This window comes from Chrysemys picta, chromosome 3, assembly GCF_011386835.1.
Source record: "Chrysemys picta bellii isolate R12L10 chromosome 3, ASM1138683v2, whole genome shotgun sequence".
In the NCBI taxonomy this organism is placed as follows: domain Eukaryota; kingdom Metazoa; phylum Chordata; order Testudines; family Emydidae; genus Chrysemys; species Chrysemys picta.
Genome location: NC_088793.1, coordinates 62,581,065 through 62,604,096, shown reverse-complemented (window position 1 = coordinate 62,604,096; position 23,032 = coordinate 62,581,065). Strand labels below are relative to the sequence as shown.

The 23,032-nt window shown below is 40.7% G+C and overlaps 1 protein-coding gene across 2 annotated transcripts in view; it reads right to left on the bottom strand.

Annotated features, from left to right (window-relative positions):
• Positions 1 to 23,032, bottom strand: part of MEI4 (meiotic double-stranded break formation protein 4) — a 141,863-nt gene that overhangs the window by 97,029 nt on the left and 21,802 nt on the right. For both annotated transcript variants that reach the window (XM_008178124.3, XM_065588075.1), the window contains exon 3: positions 12,356 to 12,924. In XM_008178124.3, the coding sequence (XP_008176346.1) occupies positions 12,356 to 12,924 (569 nt within the window). The remainder of the gene's footprint in view (positions 1 to 12,355; positions 12,925 to 23,032) is intronic.

Here is a 23,032-nt window from a genome sequence, read left to right as displayed (position 1 = left end):
ACACTCATCTCAAGACCTCTCTCCCTCCCCCTTTTTAAAGCTCCTTCTTGTAATGCTTCCTTTAAAGCTCCTTCTCTTCATCTTTTCTAAACACAATATTTTATTCTCCCCCAGGACTACCTGTTGATGGTGTGGCCTTTGTTACCATTTTGCAGTGCTTTGAATAAAACATACTAAAATGCAGCAAAATATACACTGCTGCACTAGGAGACAGTGCTGGGCTGACACTGCTGGCAAGGAGTAGCCCTGAGCCACTGCAGGCTTCATAGAGGGAGAGATTGGCAGCTGCTCCATGGTCAACAGTCAGAGCTCTCTTCTACGTCCTCCCACCACGACCACCGTAGTCCTGAAGTATGGGACATATCAGCCAGAAGAAGGGAAGGCAAGAGAGGGTGCAATGAGACAAGGCTTGTGCTTAAAATTCTAACCCATCCATTTGTCTGTTTAGGTCATCCTCTGGACTACTTCACTGGATTTGGTGATTGTTTTTAGACTGTGGTGTTTTTCATAAACGATTACTATTTGACTTGAATAGCTATCTCTAAAGGAGATTGCTTAGAAAATTTAACTGAATTTAACAATTAGCAGACTCAGCCATTACCTCTCTCATACTAGATCACAAGTCTGGCAAGACCACTCAATATTCCTATGACATAACTGTTGTTCTGTCATATAACTGATGTTCTAAAACCAGTCAAAATGTGCTGCTTCTCAATCGTAAATCCTCTTGGTTCTCAATTAATTCAAGGAAAGAGAAGGTTACTTACCTGTAACTGGAGGTTCTTTGAGATGTGTGGTCCCTATCTCAATCTATCCCACTGTGGGGTTATGCATGCGCACCATGCATCCGGAGTCGGAGAATTTGAAAATAGTGTCCGTTGGTCCATGCATGCACCCTGGCTTACCTCAAGCCTCCAATACAGGGAATAAAGGGTGTGGTGGACCGACTGCCTCTCCAGTTCCTTTTCCACTGTGAATCAGAGATGCTCCGAAGCAGAGGGGAAGGAGGGTGGGCAGTGGGATACAGATAGAGACCATGCATTTCGAAGAACCTCCAATTACAAGTAAGTAACCTCTTCTTATTCGGGTGATGGACCTTATTATATTCCACTGTGGGTGACGGACAAGCAGTACCTAAGCAGAAGCAGAGTGTGAGCAGGTAGACAGTAGGGCTAAATGAAAGACAGTCATTACAAAGGAGGCATCAGCAGAGGAGTTGTAGACTACGGCACACAGTGTCTCGTAAACATATGAGCAGAGCCCACGTGGCTGCTTTACAGATCTCAAGGAGGGATACGCCTCCTGAAGCAATGCCATAGTCGCTGCTTGTGCTCTCACGGAATGAGCTCTTACTCCATGGGTGTGGGGCGAGGTTCAATAGTTGATAGAGTAGAGTGCAGCCAGAGAACCATTTGGAGATCCTTTGGGTGGAGAGTGCTTGTCCCCTGATTCTTTCTGTTATAGCAATGAACAGTCTTGGGGACTTCCTGATTGGTTTTGTTCTGTGTAAATAAAATGCCAAGGCTCACCGGACACTGAGGGCATGGAGTCTCTGTTCCCGTAAGGAAGTATGCTGTTTAGGGAAGAATACAAGTAAGTGGATTGGTTCAAGTGAATTTCTGAAACAACCTTGAGGGTGAATTTGGGGTGTAAACATAATGAAACCTTATTTTTATGGAATACAGTGTAAGGAGGATCTTCCATCATCGCTCCAAGCTCACCAACCTTGTGGCTGAGACGATGGCTACATGAAATGTGACCTTCCTGGAGAGAAGGGACATGGAGCAGGAAGCTAGGAGTTCAAAGGGTGGCCTTGCGAGTGCAGAGAGAATAAGGTTCAAGTCCTACTGAGGGGTAGGTTTGTGAATAGGCAAGAAAGTTCTGATTAGGCCCTTCCAAAATCTTGAGGTCAGTGGGTGAACAAAGACCGAGTGCCCCGAGAAGGAGGATGGTACACACTGACTGCTGCCAGGTGGACTTATAAGGAGCTGATGGATAGGCCTGACATCTTTAGAGAATAGGATACAGTCTAAAATGAGAGGAAAAACAACGAGGAGTCCTTGTTGCACCTAAAGGACTCCTCATTGTTTTTGCTGATACATACTAACACGGCTTCCACTCTAAAATGAGAGGGATATCTGTATTTTCTGGAAGAACATTCTTTTGATGTGCTTAAGAAGAAAAACATTTCCACTGAGCAAGGTAATATCGTCTTGGGGAATCTTTCCTACAGTTGGAAAGTATGCAGAACATGAGCATTCTAAGGACGGTGTCCATCCAAAAATCAAGCCCTGAGGTGAAGCGAATGCAGATCAGGCTGATTTATCTTACTGTTCCGCTGTATCAGAAGCTCAGGAAACGTCAGGAGGATGATTGGTACTCAGCATGACATGCCCAGAAGATTTGGGAACCAAAATTGTTGGGGCCAGTAGAGAGTAATCAATATAACCCGTGCCCTGTCCTACCAGATTTTGTTTAGAATTCTTGGCAGAAGCAGTAATGGAGAGAATGCACAGTTCAGGTTATCTGACCAAGAAAGAAGTGTAGCATCCCTTTGAGAGCGGCGACCTAGAACTCCTCTGGAGCAGTATGTGATGCATTTTCAGTTTGCTAGAGAGGTGAACAGATCTCTGGTTTGGGTTCCCCATAGACTGAAGATGTTGTGCAGCACAAAGTCATGGAGTTCTTGCTCATGGTTGACAGCAATATGTCTGCTGAGAGACTCCCTGAGCGTATTTAATTTCCTGGGAAGATAGTGTGAGTTGGTTGCTGATGCACCAGTTCCACAAGCTGACCGCAGTCGCACACAGGGAAACAGGATTCATTCCGCCTACTTGTTGATATAGAAGATGATCATGATGTTCTCCGACAGTATCAGTGGTGAGCATCGATGAATGGAAGAAAGCTTCGCATGCCTTCCAGACTGCTCGTAACTCTAAAATATTGATGTGCATTCTGGACTCTCGGGGCATCCAGGTGCCCTGTGTTTTCTGGCTGTCTATGTGGGCTCTCCAACTGAAAAGAAATGGGTCTGTGGTAATGGTCCTGTCTGGAGAGGAGTGGGGGAGAAAGGGTTACCCACGCATATCTGTTAAGGATTCATCCACCACAGTAGGGAAGAAACCATCTTGGCAAGGATTGTTATCATGAAGCTCATGGGGTGGTGGTTCAGAGAACATACCAACTGGAGCCACGCTTGAAGGCAACGAAGGTGGAGTTTTGCAACTGGCATGACATGAGTGCATGAGGCCATATGACCTAGGAGAGATAGGCATGTCCTGACTGGTACTCAAGGATTGTTTGTGATCTGGGCTATAATGTAGCTCATGGTCTGAAACCTGTCTGTGGGCAAGTAAGCTCTTGCAGTGACTGAATCCAGGGTGGCCATGATAAAGTCCATTGGAGGGAAGTTGTATTTCAAGAAAGGAATGGACAATAAACTTCTCCAACCAGGTGGTGTTATGACATCCCTGGAAAGGAATCCAGATCCAGGAATGAAGAGATATCCTGTGGGGAAGCATGAGGCCCGGCTCCCCCTGGAGTAAGAGTGGTTGTCTGTGGCCAGACCAGTGGAGCTGGAAAGGGTGCTGTCAAAGGCGGTGCCATGGATAGGGTGTGAACAGTCTTTTGTCAACGCCGATGAATCCCAAGGTTTAGGAAGGGCCAAGGATGACCGTACCAATGGATCATGTTCCGGTACCAATGGAGCCTGATGTTTTTGGGCTTTCTTGTCAAGCCTCTGGGACTTATCATAGAATCATAGAAGAAGATTAGGGTTGGAAGAGACCTAAGAAGGTCATCTAGTCCAACCCCATGCTCAAAGCAGGACCAAACTAAGTCTTCTTGGGCTGAGGTACTGGGTTTGCTCAAAGATTAATCCGAAAGTATCAAAATGCATTTCAAGTAAGACTTAGTTTCATGTGTACTAGTGCTTCCGGAGAAAATCCCACCAGGGAGTCTATGGGAATCGATTCTCTGGCACCAGTGTCAGACTTAGCAGCAGGAGGCTCATTCCTTCCTGTGTCAGGCCAATGTATAGGGGAGGAGGGTTCCTTGGCCTGGGTCCAATTAAAGTCTCATGGCTTTGTTCGTGAGGTGGTTTTGGAGACAGAGTTCCAGCCCTTCTTGAGTACAGCTGGGGAATGAGCAGCAGATATTGCACCTCACTACAACGTGGGCTTCTCTGAGGCAGTGTAGGCAGCATTGGTGGATCATGGGCAGGAAACACAGAGTTTGAAGCCTGGAGTGTAGGGCATCATACAGTACTATGAAAGCAGAGAAAGAACTGACAGGAAGGAACTGCAATGCATGACAGTTCCTTCCTGTCAATTCTTTCTCTGCTTCCATAGTACCCACAAAAGGTATGGGGGATTGTTCCCCCAAAGATTAATCCAATACTAAAATGATGAAAACACTAAAACTATAAACTGTATACAATGCTAAAACTATTTACAAAGCTAAATCTTATCTTAAGAGATGAAGACGAAGCCTGTTCTGACCTGGACAACAGTGAGAAGAAACTGGAGAGGTAGTCGGTCTGCTCCGCTGTTTATCCCGTCGGTCAGTGGCACGAGGTGAGCCAGGGTGCATGCACAGACTAACATACATGATTTTCAAATTCTCCAGCTCCACATGCATGGTGCGCATGCATAACCCCACAGTGGAGACCATCACTCAAAGAAGAACTGAAGCCCACTAGCTGTATACAGTAGAACCTTAGAGTTACAAATACCTTGGGAATGGAGGTGGTTCGTAAGTCTGAAATGTTTGTAACTCTGAACAAAATGTTATGTTTTTTTCAAAAGTTTACAATTGAACATTGATTTAATACAGCTTTGAAACTTTACTATGAGAAAAACGCTGCTTTTAAGCATCTTAATTTAAATGAAACAAGCAGAGAAAGGTTCCTTACCTTGTCAAATCTTTTTTTTTTTTAAAACTTTCCCTGTATCTTTTTAGTAGTTCATATTTCACACAGTATTGTACTGTATTTGGGTTTTTTTTTTTTTGTTTAGTTGGGCTTTTTTGGTCTCTGCTGCTGCCTGATTATGTACTTCCTGTTACAAATGAGGTGTGTGGTTGACCAGTCAGTTTGTGACTCTGGTATTCATAACTCTAAAGTTCTACTGGACTTGAAAGGAACTGGAGAAACAGGATAACCTTAATCTATTTTTAAATATTATCTGTCCCTGAATAGGGAGGCTCTTGTACATTGATGAGTGAGGTAATGTCAATGTGACTGCTGACAACACAGACAGCAGGTTACAATTGTATACAGAAATTTAGTGTCACCTATAGCTAATTTAGTTATTGTGTAACATAATAAAGCTATCTATATAAAATTATGATTTCTCTTTATTTGAAAATCTTAATCCTTGGTGATGCATATAATTATACCTGAATATGACACAGATTCCTGATCTTTAGGCACTGTTTTTGACTACTTTAAGGTGTATTTTATATATAAAACACACACACACAATTCATAATTTAGTTGCTTGCAAATTTAGGAAAGCGATTCTATTAGTTGGCTCACTGTAAAATCCATAATAGTCTTTACCTTATCCTGAAATTATTCTGTTGCTGTGACATATAGTCTACGTATGAGATATTTCCCCATAACTTATTGGTAAAAAGCAACTGTTGGATTTTATGAATGTGCAACATACCCTACAATTGAAATTCATGACTCACACTTACGTAAAATGAATCTCTACTGAACTGCTGTTGTCTCATGAAACACTGTATATTTTAGAAACAATAATTTTTGCTGGGCAGTTGCAAAAGGTAACTAGATAACCCATTCTGCAGGTGGGGATCAAATGTCTCCCCAACTTGAAAAGTTTCCAATTTTTCCCAAAACCCATTTACTTAGCAAAACAATAAATAGCATATCTGTTCACCCTTCCCTTGCAACTGTGTGTGTGTTTGTAGGCAACCCACGAAGAGGTAAAGCTCCTGAGAGCAAAAATTCTCCTCTTCAAACAAGAGGGGGTTAATAGAGATGACTATCACTGTCTGATTTTAAAGAGACTGTCATCGCTCTTCAAACCAACAAAGAGATGTAGAACAAAGCACTGGAGAAGACAATGGTGTTATAAGGAAAAACCATTTCTTACATTCCTTCTTTGCAGGGAGGAAGAACTTTAACAAAAATGTAGCAAGCTAGAAGATAGGTCACGTTAAAACCAAAAACACAATTTACAGCAACTCTGAAAATGAAGAACTGTATGCTGGATTTTATGGACATTCTTTCCTGATAAACTCTAGACCTACAAGCCAAGTCACCCATTAATATAGAAGGCTCCCTAATTTAAAAACCTAGAGGACAGCAGGGCCCCATGACAATCCATCTTTCCAAAATTTCTGAACATCCAGATGAAACAATAAATCCTCTAGACAGTGCAGAGAAAAGGCGAATTATTTTGTCATGTGCAGAGAATTTATAGTAAGTTTAAGAAGGCACCTGAGACTGTGTGTTCAACAAATTATAGAAACAAGATAAATAATAAATATTTAACTATACAACCTACACAGCTCAACTCCAAGACTCCTGCAAAACTCTGCTTTCATAAAAACCTCAGGCACAGTCAAACAATTTCCCCTACCAATGTGTGGAATAAATAAATACATCTTACAGCAGGTCCTGCAAATCAATAGAGCCAGGCTATTTGGACCTTACTTATGGAGTCCAAGGGAGGGGAAATAGGTATTGCAAATCCTATTCATAGGAACAATGAAGGGAGTGAGAAGCATTCTGGTACCTCTTTGGACTGTCTCCCCCACCCACAATCTTGCAGCTACCATCAGCCTCAAAAAAAAAAAATAATAATAATTCATTCAGCAGAGCATGGTGATATACTTCACCACGTGTCTTCTGTTATTCCTCAATGGATTTCTGAGTTAGCTTTGTTTAAGTACTACTTTAAGTGCCCTATCAATCATGCTTATTTAAAAAGGTGAATTCAGTGTTGCCAATACATCTATTATGAACAGTGGACTTCCAAGTCAGATTCCAAGCACCAGGGAATTCCCATAATTATTAATTATTTATGCCATCATTGAAGTAACTGATGTGACAGACTTGTGGCATGGGAGTGAGTTTCTTCCTTCAACAATAATTTGGAAACAGTAGGTTTCATTGTAAGCTAAATGATTGTTCAATTATTTTCATGGTTCAGAACTGTCGAAGGCAGAGTGGAGACATTTACAGCAAGCGGATTGTCGCCTATAATTGCACCCAATAGTTAAATGGTAAAATCCTCAGTTTATGTCTGGTGTATGTTCGAAAAAGGATTTTTTTATGATGTTGGACTTTCCTTGTTGTTTTTGAATGACATCTGCTATTTTCAATTCTAATTATGAGGAGACATAAAAAGGAAAGTAGATACAGAGCTCCTTTCGTAATTATGTACTATTCTATAATCGACTACTACCAAAGCATAGCAGATGATGTAGCTAATAAAAGCCTTTGCTGCCCACTAACTTCTATGAGGTGGACCTGACTATATATACTATTTTATGTCAGTGAAATGATGCTAACCTACCATACTTGAGTAGGCTGAAATTATCACAAAAAACTGTTTTCCAGTTATCAATTTTTTTAAAATAAATACTGTAAAATAATTCCACTGTGAAGTAGTTCTCTAACCCCAAAGAAAAACGTCATTTAAATGTCAGTTTATATAGACAGACAATTTGATATTTTTAACTATAGTTTCACTGAATCTTAATTAACTATAAGCATATTCCAACTTCATAGACACTTAAAAACTAATAAAAACTAAACAGTTACTGTATTTAACATGCAATTACATTGTGGCCTAATTTAAAAAAAAAAATTAAAAAGTGTCCTTAGGGATAGGTTTTGGCAATAGCCAGATAAGAGGCACAGCAAAAAAAACAGCTCCACTACAGAACTAATGTAATCCCGAAAATGAACTGCATGGAATAGAATTACTCAATTTTCAAAACTTCCTACAGTTTTGTGGGATACTGTCCCTTGTCTTAAAATGGAAGAAATAAAAACACCACCAAACAAACACCACAATTGCCTTCAAACCAGAAGGCAAGCAAACCCCTTGAAGCACAACTCACCATAGACTGTAATCACTGAGAAGGTCAGGGAGGACACAAAGACTTAAGAAGTTTACCTAGAGGAGACTAATGCCAATCCAAACAGATTTTAAGGAATTTGTAAACACCTTCGGTGGAAAAAGACAAAGTAACCCTTCAGATTACCAACTTTACAGTTACATGGATTCTCTGGGAATTGATCTAGACACCTTCAAAAAAATCTGTGCATCTCTCTGAAAATTATGCACCTATGAACTATTTGCCAAAGAAAAAGGAAATGGAAGTAGCTACTGTCTTCTTTTATTTTAGAGTTTTACAAGACAAAGAGGTTTTATATTTTAAAATTAGAAGTATTTTCCTTAATTCTATCTCCCTCATCCTGAAGAACAAGCAAGTTTTTCTTTAAATGTGAATTTAGAATTTCAGACCAAAATTTTGTATTTGAAGTGCCTAACTTGAATAAGTGATCTTATCGGTTCCTACAATATATTTTTCTAGTGCTTTGTCCAACCTAGTGATAAATAACTCAAGCAATGAGATTCTTGTAAGTTATATCAAATGTCTCTGCCTCATTTTTTTTCTCCCTATCTATACTATGGGGATATTTCTTCCCCACCTCTCAGCAATTTTTTAAAGTATTTAAGTCACTGTTTGTAAACTGCTGAGATCCTTTGGTGCTCTAAGCAATTACAATTAATATAATCCACAGCCAGATGGACCAAATTTCTGAAGCAGGTCTTTGGATTCTGTGGCACTCTGGGTGCATGGAGTGCATTCATACCCACAGAAGATCACATGTAGGGACTAGCACTTGAATAAGAATGGCTGGATACTCCTAACATCATGATCATCAGTGAAATAGCTAAGTGTGACTCTAAATTGCCATCACTCATCGCTAGGTTTCAGTTATTCTCTGTTGAAATTAATGGAAAGTTCACACCTTTTACAACTATTATTTCAGGCTGTCTGCAACGTCAAAGAGAGAATGCTGCATTGGTTTGTACTGGGTTCGCGTTTTCAAAGTCATCCTCATGAACATTAAGATTAGACATTAAAAAAAGTTTCTACTTTATTCTGAAGGTGTTTAAGTGATCTGAATTTTCACCAGCTGCCAGTTTGCTACACATTAGCTATCTTGTTTTAAATCAATACCCTCCATATTTCAATCACTGTTTGGGTAAATAGCGATAATTAAAAGCTAAGCAAAAATGTCCCTGGGTGATATTAGATAAAAAACATATTAGTCATACAACTTCTATTAAAAATTCTACACTCCATTCTACTTAATTTTTTTTTTCAACGCGGAGGCTGAAACTGAAACTAAAAATAAACTGTTCCATTTTTTTCTACTTAAAGGATCACTAAAACACCATTACTGGTATTAACTATATCAATTTAAATAGTTTTTCAGAAACTTAGCAATTACTACAGCATGGTTAACTAATTAATATATGTTTAAACAGATGTTCACTCAAACTACCTGAATGCAGGAATGAGTTCTATTAATATACTATAGAGCGTAGATCATTTGTAATTTGGCAAAAAGTTGTCTATTTCAATGTACCAGTAGTTAAATAGTAGAGATGAAGCTGACTTGGAACTCATGAACCTTCTTTCTGGGTTTGCCCAATGGGAAACACTGCTTCCAATCTCACACCCAGCTTTCTTCCTATGTAAAATATGCTAACTCCACCTCCCACCCGAGCCATGGTTCCTTCTCTCTTCTTCCTCCCCATCCCAACAATGAATCCCTCTTCCTGGATTCCCTACCATATCCTCGTGATTCTATTCATAAACAAACTCCACCTAGTTTCCACAGATTGTTTTTGGTTTTTTGGTGTGCTGTTGTGATGTATCATTTCTTCAGTTTTGTTTTTTTTCTATAAAAGTCCACTTGTTCTCCTCACCCACCCACCTCCAAGTAGGGAAACTCTAGATACAATCGATCCTCAAGAAGCCCTTGAAAACCACTCGACATCTGCTCTTCTCCCATCTCTTTAAACTACTCTCATTATCTTTGCTGTTGGCTCCTCTGCTCAGAAGTACAATATTCCAAGAACTTCACTCTGCATCAAAAGTCGAGAGCGGAGGGACCAGGAGCAAAGAAAAGAGAAGTCACCTGCTTTAGGATAGGCTCAGTGTACAGTAATTCCTCACTTAAAGTCGTCCCAGTTAAAGTTGTTTCATTATTAAATCGCTGTTCTATTGGAGAACATGCTCGTTTAAAGTTGTGCAATGTTCTAACACCCTCCACAACCACCACCAGCTCCTGCTGGTGGGCCCCGCAGATCAGCGCCTCCCCTCTCCCTCTCCGCGCCTCCCACAATCAGCTGTTTCATGGCATGCAGGGAGGCTGGGAGAGGAGCGAGGATATGGCGTGCTCAGGGGCGGAACTGGGCAGGAAGAGGCGGGGAGAGGCCTTGAGGGAAGGGGTGGGATGAGGGCAGGGTCTGGGGCAGAGCCAGGGGTCAAACACCCCCCCGGTAGTTTGAAAAGTCAGTGCCTGTAGCCCCAGGTAGATCTCCAGCTGTGCAGAGATCTAGAGGCCTAGTGCCTCTGCGTTGTGTGTCCCGAGCGTACCATGCAACCTGGCAGATTGGTTCCCTTAGGAGACGACTGGTTTCCCCAGCACCCTGGGGGTGGGGGCACGTTCAGTGACTAACTAGAGCAGGCATTTGTGTGATCTGCTGCTCAGAGACTAGCAGACACATCTCCATCAGTATGTACTTAAAATACTTAAATTCTACATATTGTGTTCAGTTCTCATTACTCAAGAAAACAGAGCAGAAATGGAAAGTTCAAGAGCAGGCACTGGAAAAACCTCCACATGGAGAAAGACAGGGACTATTTAATTTGGAAGAGATTGTTACTTGGGTTTTTTTAGAATTTAAAGCCGTGGTAATTTAATTGTTTTTTTTTTAGGCAGTGTTAGGAATAAATTATTAAGATGCATAGCTTATTTGTTTGATATGTGATATAAGCAAGTGTGCTTTTATTTAAAGTTATTTATTAGATTTTAAGCATTATACACACGCACACACACAGATGTGCAATAGGTTTAGGATATTTTAGATATAGTTATTTATAGTTTGAGATGGTTTTGAGTGATTATTAGCCAGGCTTTTAGGGGCTTTTTTTAGTTTAGCTGATGGGGAATTTAGATGTTAGTTTTTTGCTTGAAGAAATGTTTTTTTGGACTGTTTTAAAGCAAATTATTTATTTTATAGTTAATATTAATACAAAATATATAATTTATAGTGATTTTAGTATAGTAATTTTATTGGTTATATTTAATAAATTTATTATTTTAAAATGTTTTAGCATTTTAGTTATAATAATTATAATAATATGTTAGGAGTATTTAAAATTAAGGTTATTTATTTTTTAAATAAAAAATAAAACACAAAATTAACAAAAAAAATTCATTAGCAAACCGAAAGTATGCAACTGTTTGACCTGGTCTTACAAAGTCCTAAGATTATTTTTCACTCTGTGGTATTTGGTTTTTAGCTGGCAGTGGTTGAACATACAAAATGGCTGACAACAGTACTGTCAAGTTCTGGGGTTCACACAAGAATGTCAAATTCTGAGGTAACACAGACAACTAATCAAAAATAGCATGATAGAGAAATATAAAATGATGTATGGTATACAAAAGGTAAAGTATGCACTCCTCTTTACTCTCATAATAGTGGGCATTCAATTCCTATGTTCCTTTCTTAATTCCTGTGTTTTATTTTTAAATATTATTTTCAAGCTTCAGGAGACTGGATCCCCAGATAATGTGAGTCAGTATAATTCCACAGACTTCAATGCAAGTATGCAGATTTACACCAGCTGAGGATCTGACCCCACATCTTTAATGCAGGGAAAAGAAAAAAAATCATTGGACATTTTTAGTAGCCTGTGTCAAACTATAAAATCGCCTCATGCAGCAAAGCAAAAAAAACCAGTATTTATTCTGGTTTCCACAAATTTGTTTTGATCTGCATATAAATGGCTAGTTGGAGGATAAACCCTAAATTTGGGGCTGGAGGAGAACTTTGCATACATTCAGATAAAAGATTTTCAAATGCTGATATTCACTGAAATCCTATTCTTAAACAAGACGAGTGCTACAACATGCTCTCTTTTTTACATATTTACTTTTTCTTAGTCTCTGTTGAAAGTTCCAAGGAGGCATAATATTTTATTTCTAACTAACAATACTATTATTGTAAACTGTATATTTGGATTTCATGCTAACGTAGATAGTGAGGTTGGAAGTTATTTCACTTACCCTATTGATATTGCTGTTGCTTAAAATAATCTGAACTAGGTTTTTCTTAAATTCTTCTAGCTTCTCAAAACACATTTTCAGAACATGATTAGATAAATTAGCATCAGTTATTAAATTGATCAAAACAGAAACTGCTTCTGTCAGAAAATTTGAGACAGGAAATTTAGGATTCTTGTAAAAAGTAAGCAGGCCATCAAGCAATCGAGAGACAGAATCTGATATTGTGGAGCAGTCGCTTTCAAGCTTTGTAAAGACTGTTTTCAGACCTCCTGCTTCTGTCAGTTTTCTTAGTTCAAGGAGATGTTGCAAGAACTGCATGTGAGCAGCCAGAGTTTTTTCCTTGTTAGTACAATGGGTATTCAATATAGGAAGTATTTCAGAATTAAACGTACAAGATGAAGTGTTACAACTGTGCTCAGAGTGCCCAAAGTTATGTGATATGTCTACAGTATCAAATACACAGTCACTAGATACATCACACCCAGAATCTTCTAGCTGACTTGAGCAATTTATTATAGGGTTTATATGTTCCTGATCCAGCAGAATTTCAGTAAAGGCATCTGGGTTTCCTGAAATACAAACATGAAAGTTATATTTATATTTCTGAGATACTTTCACAAAGAATGTACCATATCTAATCCAATGTTTTTAACATAAATCTTAAGTACAAAAAATGAATAATACAGTATAGGTTGTTTTCCAGTCATCAATTTTAATACTAATGGAATTTAAAACACATTTTAATAAAGTTAGAAATCTCTGAAAACAATGCTTATTGAGATTCTGCCTTAAATAGATAGCCCAATCTGTATCTCTGATAAAATCCTTTGAGCAATTTAGGAGTAGCAGTTTTAATCTGATTTTAAATATTTTGATGGTTCAAAGACTTCATATAGTAAATTAAATTGGTTGTACAATAGGACTTGCACTCCTATCAGTTCCAAAGGAAAGAATTGTATGCCATTTCCCATCTTCCATTACCTTTTTCACTCTTTTTCCGCTTAAAGAATAGTATTTTTGTAAATTTTAAAGTTAATTAACATAATTGTATCTACTAAGTAATCTCTTTCCAATTTTTAATTTGTCAAATATCCCTGAAAGTGACCTATTTACTTTGTCATTCAAGCAAATCAAATTATGCTTTTAATAGGAAAACACAGGAATGTTCTACTCTCTTCCACACTATGCAATGGAGGACATCTTACGAGTATGAATCTACGAGCAAGTATCACGTTATGGGTGCTGTTAGAAAAAAAAAGAATTCTTGGGTTTTGTCTATGCCTGGAATATGGATTATTACTACTATTTATTTGCATTACCGTACCATTCTAGAATGTGTTAACATGCTTTAAATAATATGTTCTTAAACAATTTAGAAGCTAATCTAGATTCAACTGGTTAAAAATGTGTTAACTGATCACAATTAACCTTTAAAGAGAAACATTCAATTTGGGGGGGAAAAAAGTCAAAGAACATTTTGGACAGAAATGTGTTATCTACAGTTGTTATAAGTAACACCTAAATACGAGAACTGAAAAAAAAAAGGTTAGAGAACGTTTCTCAGGGTTTTTTTCCCACTTTACTTTGTGCATTTAAAAAACACTCTATAGTACTAGTCTCTGATGCCATGTACTTCCTATGCACTAGAACAAGAGTCAGGAACAACTAACTGAGGGTATGTCTACACTACCGAGACTACACCGGCATAGCTAAATTTCCACAGCAATGCTGGCATAATCCCAGAGAGTAAATGCAGCCCACATTGACATAATGGTTTTTCCCACTGGGGTAGGAACACCACCTTCTTGAGCAACAGTAGCTATGCTGATGGAAGCATTCGTCCATCAACATAGCTGCATCTTACTGGGGGGTTTGGTCAGCAAAGCTATGTCAATCAGGGGTATAGATTTTTCATACCGCTGACCAACAAAGCTATGTCTACCTAATTTTTAAGTGCAGACCAGGCCTCAAATAGCCAACAACCTCATCCAGAGCAGGAATTTTCCTTTTCTCTTTCAAACACACAATAGCCTAATCAACACTGAAGAAAAATGCCCTGGGTACATCAATCCTAGCCAACTACTGCCCAATGTCAAACCTCCCATTCCTGAGCAAGATTGTAGAGAAGCTAGCAAATGGCTACATCAGGCTCTTCTAACTGAAGTGAACATTCTACATACACCTGAATCTGTTTTCAGGCCAGGACACAGAATCAAAACCACCTTAGTGACACTGATGCATGATCTCCTCCTGTCAATGGATAGAAGACAGACATCCATCCTCATCCTCCTGGACCCCTCTGCAACACTGGACACTGATGACCATGATATTATGCTGTCTCAAGAACATAAGAATGGCCATACTGGGTCAGACCAAAGTATCCTGTCTTCTGACAGTGGCCAATGCCAGGTGCCAAAGAGGGAATGAAGAAGTAATCATCAAGCGATCCATCCCGTCACCCATTCCCAGCTTCTGGCAAACAGAAGCTAGGGACAACATCACTACCCATCCTGGCTAATAGACACTGATGGACCTATCCTCCATGATGTGTCTCACATGTGAGAGAGGGCAGGGGTCCAGGATAATCCTCCAATTTGTCTAGGTCACTCTGGACCCTATCCCTACCCTCCAGTGTATCTACCTCTCCCCGCAGCTTAGTATCATCCACAAACTTGTTGAGGGTGCAATCTATCCCATCGTCCAGATCATTAACGAAGATATTGAACAAAACCAGCCCCAGGACAGAGCATGATCTTGTCTGAGAAGACCGAGGCAAAAGAAGTCCCCTGCTGAGGTCAGCAGAATGGTGAGGGGTGCAAGGACGAGGAACAAAAGAGATACCGAAGGAAAAAGACGAGATATGGAATGGTCTGCCAGAACCAAGTTTGAGGCCATCCCCCTCCCCACTCCAAAGAACAGGCAGAGCATGTACACTGAGCTGCTCTTATCACTGGGAGACAGAGTACATGACTCAGTTCCTGATCATTTGGGAACCAACACTTCTATCCCATGATGACCAGTCTCCATAAATGCTTAAAGATGTGGATACTCAAGAGCAGCACATTTCCAGACTGATGAATAGTGTGAATATAAAAACACACCGAGAGTCACACTTTTTTCCCTTGATAATTAAAAAAAGTGTGCAAACTTTAGCTCTGCCCCAAAATAAATACTATTCTTTCATCAGCAATCTTAAAATATCAGTACATATTTATCAATTAACATTTGTCACTTAACTTTGAAAATATTTTGATACCAAAATCAAGATAACAAAAATATATATTTTTTAAAAATACAGGGGTCAGAGTTAAAATTGCTGGGCTGGGCTGAAATGTCCATTCTTTTTTACTTGATACAAATGTGTTTACATTTATTATGTGGGCAATTTGTTTATGCTAAAATTTTCAAAAGCACCTTAAGAATGAGCCTAAATCCCATTGACCTTCGATGGCTTAAATGCCTTAGTTGATCAAATGGAATGTAGGTGGTTTTGAAAATTTTATGTTTATGTACTTAGATACATATCCATGCTTGTAAATGCTTGGATTTTGTAAAAGGTATGATAGGTAAGTACAATGTTGTCACTTAGGAACATTAAATGATTTTTTGAAATAAAGTTGGGTTTTTTTAGAATAAATTAAGCTTTACATCTCTTATGTAACTTTTTAAAAGCTGGGATGAGGTGGAACTCTGTTGTAAGAAGCGAAAGGCTTTAGTTCTGTAAATATCATAGCTGATCAGAGAAGGGTCCCCAATCATAAAATACTTTAATTTCAATGTTTAGCATATCATCCCTGTGGCAATTACAACAGTTGTTTAGCTGTTAGGAATATATTTTTGATTGGTAATGCTGGAAAGGAGGAGGAAGATCCAGCACCACGTGATATCTAGCACTGTTATCACCATCTTGGGCTCCAGGAACCGCAGTTTGGGAGCCTCTAATTTAGCTCAACTTCTGAAAATCAAATGGTTGCCAGCAAGGATCAGATCTAATAAAACACAATGAAACTAATAATTAAAAAAAACACTTAGGAACAAAAACAGATCCAAATTATTAATACACACTTTGTGAATCAAACATGAAATTACTAGTCAATACATTCAGAGAAGAGAGGGGAACCGCACACCCAAAACCAGAATTTTTTTTATTTATTTTTTATTGCTGTCTCTCTTTTCACATTGAGGCATCCCTGTTACCCTTCATTAAGTCTTCAGTGACTGAAATATTGGTAGGTAGACTTTCATGAATGATGAATCAGGTTTATTCACTTCATTTTTCCACCCTTTCAACTATTTGTTTTTGTGGCTTTTTTTTTTTTTTTTTTTAACTGGCTTATTATGTAAGCCTCTCTCTACCACATTACTTTTTCGGTAACTATTACATTCATTAAAAGCTAAGCTACTGGGTTTGCAAAAAAAAAAAAAAAAAAAAAAAAGAGAAACACCCTCCTTCACAACTTCAAGAACTTGTATCTGTTTAGCACACTAATATGGTTATGGCACTTATGGTCCCTTGGAAACAAGATCTGCTTTCATAGACCTTATTGCTCCCAGGACCTATTTACCTCCTCTATGTATTATTTCAGAATAGTTCTGCAGATGGTAAATGCTTGCAAGATTCTCTATATTGAGCAAGCAACACATTTTCTCTTTAGAGATGTTTTACACCAAGTACTCTAGCGTTTGCTTATATACTTCAGTGGACCTTTACAAAAAAATTAAAGAAAGGACAGTATTTTCTGATTAAAAAACACAGGGCTGCAATTCAAGAAAACTGGTTGTACTACAGATTTCCCATTTAGGAACAGACGCAGAGAAATGAGCATGAATCAGGCATTCAGAATTCCCAAATTCTAATTCTGCACACACTCGTTGTTTGGTATTTGCCCAAGTCTCAAAGTCAGAATAATTCAAATTCACTTTCCTAAAATGACAGATTCTGATACATAATACTTTGAGGAAAGAGCACAACAATTTCTCCTACAGCAGAGCCTGGTAAATCCCACTTAACAACGCACAACCCAAATCTTTGGATGTCAATTTCTCTCTCTATTCTGGATGATCCACATATCTGCAGGGTGAGCCAGGTCTTATTACTTGAAAAAAGGGATTTTTTAGATAAGCACAGGTATGTTTTCCTATTCTTCTTTATGCTAAGCACCACAAGTCTGTTACAGTGAGATTTTCATAGCAGTTTACCTTCAGTGTGAGAAGCAGGATCACCTTTTACAGAACAACATCCGAAACTAGGCAGATATACGTTTAAACCTAGACATTAAGATATGAAGAAGAGTTCTACCAAAAGAAAGGAAATGGCATTGTGTAGGCCAAAAGCCTAATGGGGAGAACTTGTCTCGTGTATATTGTACTCCGTTTTCCTAACTTTGAATTAGTAAGAAGAAATTGTTTTGGTTTTATTCTTTGCTTTACATGTTAATGATCGTTTTTAGAAGGATAGAAGTGTTACGGCTGTAATTGTTGCTTTTGAAATTATTTACTGTTTTGTGTATGAATGAAGAACGTATGGCATGTTTACAGAGAAGAGACAGGAGGCGCCAGTACTAATGGGCCAAATGGTCGAGAGGAGAGTGGAGAAGTTGAGAGGCAACCTTATTATCAGAATCACCCGAATGGCAGATTGACGACCCTAAAACAAGGCATACGCCCCAAGGACAAGATAAAGAGTGGAGCCAGAGGGACGAGATAAGAAACCGCTATGGATACTCCCAGTAACAACCCAATATAATGCTGATTGGGAGCAGTCTTGACTACCTCGTGATTAACAGCTCCGATGCGACGCAGCAAAGTCCATAGACTTGTATGGGAACTTATTACTATAAAGAAGGGTGTATTGCCAGGGAACTTTGGATTCGTTCTTCATCAACATCGGAGCTTCCATTGTGTCCAACAAAGACACAGCTCCTCCTCTCCCTCTTGTGCAGGTTCAGTTGGCCACTGAAACTGACCAAGCAACACTAAGATCTGGTAACTATAAGATCCAGCTGCAGAACGCGTGCGTGCGTGTGTGAGAGAGAATGGAAGCATATGCTGATTTTAATGCTTAAACTGTACTCTCAAACGCCGCGGATTGCCTTATACCCTTGAAAAAGATTCTGTGTGCTTCTTATAAGCATAACAATTATGTAAGATTGGATAATCAACGTGCAGAATTTAGAGAATTAATGTACATCTAATTGATCTCAATCTAAGAGGCATAACTACTCTGCCCTAAGACTGTCAGTGCTCCTGAGGACTGGAATTCAATGCTTAACTGGAGAAGCAATGTTTGTTGAATTTAGTTACGGAATGAATGCTATGATAGTTGTGAGAGCTAGCTGTCTGAATTTAAAGTACTATAGAACATCCCATTTGGGAATGCTCCCAACTTTAAATACAAAGCCTCAGCTGGTTGGAGATAGTCTTCAGGACAGGAAATGTAACAATGCTTCCTGAAGAGGTCCAATCTGGGTAGTGCTGTGAGGAGCAGAATGAGGTTCAAAGGCCATGCTCTTTCTCCTTGCAAAGTTGGAATAAAGTCAATGCCCGCCCTATGGAAGCATTTAATGTTGGGATTTGTACCAAAAAAAAAAATACATCTGTCCACCCCTTGCCCAGCAATTAATCCTGCCCCCAAACCAATCCTGTTCTCCTAGTTCCCACTTCAATTCCACCCCACAATTGCGTATCATACCAACTGTCTGTCCTCCAGCTCCCACAACTGCCCCACCACCCATAACAATGCCACACCCAGGCCCACATCTATCTCGCCCCCAGACCCCACATCTGCCAGGCCTCCCAACCCCCCCATCAGTTTTGCACCCCCCATCATCACTTACACTTCTTCTACAGCTCCTGGGGTTCTTCGCAGCCCCCCTCCCCCCCCACCAGCCTGGGGGAGCTACAGTGGGATTTAGGACAGACCCAGACACGTGATGCCAGGGAAGCCAATCACAGGCTTGGGCTGAGGATGAACACACTATTGCTGATTTTCCTGTTTTTGGAAAATCCCCATCCCTCCTTCCCAAGGTGGGTGTTGCAGTGAGAGGAGAGGAGGTGAAGAAGAGAGGCATGGGGGAGCAGCACTGTGTTGTGCTGCTGAGCTCTCTGCTCCCTCCTCCCCCTCTCACCTCCTGCGAGTGCTGCAAGTGAAGGGACAGACACTTCCTGCAGGGATGAACTTCAAGAGGGAGCTGAAGCTTCTCGCATCATCACAAGAAGAGTGCCTGATCCCTCTTAAATCCCATCTCTCACAAAAACAAAACAAAAACAGGAAAATCAGCAATAGTGTGTTCATCCTCAGCCCAAGCCTGTGATTGGCTTCCCTGGCATCACGTGTCTGGGTCTGTCCTAAATCCAAGATATTCCAGGAACCATCCCACTCCGTGTGCTTGCTTTCGCTCTCACTAATCAGAGCCCAAATCAAAGAGTTTGTCCAGGAAGAGATAAGTGAATTTCCTTCTTCCCTAAAGACAGTACTATTGCTACCATGATTCTGGAGAGAGACCAGGGGGCAGGGGAGAGCACACATCTAAAATGGTATGGTAAAGCTTAAAAGCAAAAAGATCTCCATCTGATGCACTGTCCATCTGGCTTCACTCCCCTACTGGAAGTGGGAAAGCAGGGGCTGCTTGCCCTGAAGTCAGTTTTTCCCTAATCCTACCTGGTTTCTTTCTTGTTCTGCCCCTAAGCTGTAAGCAGACTGGAGTAATGTATCACTTTTGCGAACAGGGGTGGCTAACAGGGAGTTTCGCAAGGGAGTTGGGAAAGGGAGCAGGAAGGGGGCGAGGGTCCCTTGCCGGTTCTATCTGTTTTCTCTTTATTCCCCTTAATACCTATAAACCAACTACATTCAAAACTTCTTGCTTAAATAACCCTTTCAGCGGACGGGGCTGCAGACAGGGGAGTTTGAGAGGGAGGCTACGATGGTTAGGAAGACCTGTAACACCTGTGCCAGCACGGCTTCTGTCTCCTCCACCTGCGCCTGTAGCCAGACAGAGCGCCTGAGCATGGATGCTTCTATCCAGATCCTGGTGTGGTTTTGCAGAGACTGTAACTTGCAATTTCCACTTACTGATATCCAGGCTGGGGGGACCATCCAATGTGAAAGGTGCCTGCTGGTGGAATCTCTCAGGCAGCAGGTGGGAGAGCTACAGGAGGAGGTGGCTAGGTTGAGGAGCAGCTGAATCCACGAGCAATTCCTGGACAGTGTCCATGTGGAGACAGCTGAGGTAGTTGTCCCAGTACACAGGACTGCTGATACACCACTGATGGAGGAGGAGATGGATCAGGGTGGACACTGGCAGCTGGTTACTTCTGGCGGCAGGCAGTGCTCCACCCCTGCTCCGAACCCTCCCGCCGTGGTAATAGGTAACCATTATGCTCTTCTTGATACAGGAGAGAAGGAATCACCCCCTACAGTAAAGGAGGAGAAGCCTCGTACCCCTAAGGCTGGGAGGTCTGCTGTCACCACTGCAAATAGGAAACGTAGGGTAGTGGTGGTCAGAGACTCTCTGCTGAGGAGGACAGAGGCGCCCATCTGTCGCTCTGACATTTCATCTCGGGAGGCATGCTGCCTGCCGGGGGCTCGTATCCAAAATGTTATGGAGGCATTGTCGAGGATTATCCAGCCCTCTGACTACTACCCCATGCTACTCATCCATGTGGGCACAAATGATATTGCGAGGTGTGACACTGAGCGGATCAAGAGTGACTACAGGGCTCTGGGAGTACGGGTGAAGGAGTTTGGAGCGCAGGTGGTATTCTCTTCGATTCTTCCTGTCAAAGGTAGGGGCCTGGGCAGAAACAGATGTATCATGGAGGTGAATGCCTGGCTGCGAAGATGGTGTCGCCAGGAGAGCTTTGGCTTCCTTGACCACGGGATGCTATTCGAGGAAGGACTGCTAGGCAAAGATGGCGTTCACCTTTCGAGGAGGGGAAAGACCCTATTTGGACACAGACTGGCTAACCTAGCGAGGAGGGCTTTAAACTAGGTTCGACGGGGACAGGTGAGCAAAGCCCACAGGTAAGTGGGGAACATGGAGACGGGTCGGAAACAAGAGGGAGTGTGGGCTATAATGGCAGAGAGAAAGGAGGGTCAGGGCAAAACTGGGAGCCAAGATCGAACCAGTATCTTAGATGCCTATATACAAATGCGAGAAGTATGGGTAATAAGCAGGAAGAACTGGAAGTGCTAATAAATAAATACAACTATGACATTGTTGGCATCATTGAAACTTGGTGGGATAATACACATGATTGGAATGTTGGTGTGGATGGGCCCAGCTTGCTCAGGAAGGATAGACAGGGGAAAAAGGGAGGAGCTGTTGCCTTATATATTAAAAATGTACACACTTGGACTGAGGTGGAGATGGACATAGGAGACGGAAGTGTTGAGAGTCTCTGGATTAGGCTAAAAGGGGTAAAAAACAAGGGTGATGTCATGCTAGGAGTCTACTACAGGCCACCTAACCAGGTGGAAGAGGTGGATGAGGCTTTTTTTAAACAAATAACAAAATCATCCAAAGCCCAAGATTTGGTGGTGATGGGGGACTTCAACCATCCAAATATAGGTTGGGAAAATAACACAGCGGGGCACAGACTATCCAACAAATTCTTGGACTGCATTGCAGACAACTTTTTATTTCAGAAGGTTGAAAAAGCTACTGGGGGAAGCTGTTCTAGACTTGATTTTAACAAATAGGGAGGAACTCATTGAGAATTTGAAAGTAGAAGGCAGCTTAGGTGAAAGTGATCATGAAATCAGAGTTTGAAATTCTAAGGAAGGGTAGAAGGGAGAACAGCAAAATAGAGACAATGGACTTCAGGAAGGTGGATTTTGGTAAGCTCAGAGAGCTGATAGGTAAGGTCCCATGGGAATCAAGACTGAGGGGAAAAACGACTGAGGAGAGTTGGCAGTTTTTCAAAGGGACACTATTAAGGGCCCAAAAGCAAGCTATTCTGCTGGTTAGGAAAGATAGAAAATGTGGCAAAAGACCACCTTGGCTTAACCATGAGATCTTGCATGATCTAAAAAATAAAAAGGAGTCTCATAAAAAATGGAAACTAGGACAGATTACAAAGAATGAATATAGGCAAACAACACAGGAATGCAGGGGCAAGATTAGAAAGGCAAAGGCACAAAATGAGCTCAAACTAGCTATGGGAATAAAGGGAAACAAGAAGACTTTATCCATACATTAGAAGCAAGAGGAAGACCAAAAGACAGGGTAGGCCCACTGCTCAGTGAAGAGGGAGAAACAGTAACAGGAAACTTGGAAATGGCAGAGATGCTTAATGACTTCTTTGCTTCGGTCTTCACCGAGAAGTCTGAAGGAATGCCTAACCTAGTGAATGCTAATTGGAAGGGGGTAGGTTTAGCAGATAAAATAAAAAAAAACAAGTTAAAAATCACTTAGAAAAGTTAGATGCCTGCAAGTCACCAGGGCCTGATGAAATGCATCCTAGAATACTCAAGGAGTACCAAACTGGGAGGGATTGCAACTGCTTTGGAGGACAGGGTCATAATTCAAAATGATCTGGACAAATTGGAGAAATGGTCTGAGTTAAACAGGATGAAGTTTAACAAAGACAAATGCAAAGTGCTCCACTTAGGAAGGAACAATCGGTTTCACACATACAGAATGGGAAGAGACTGTCTAGGAAGGAGTACGGCAGAAA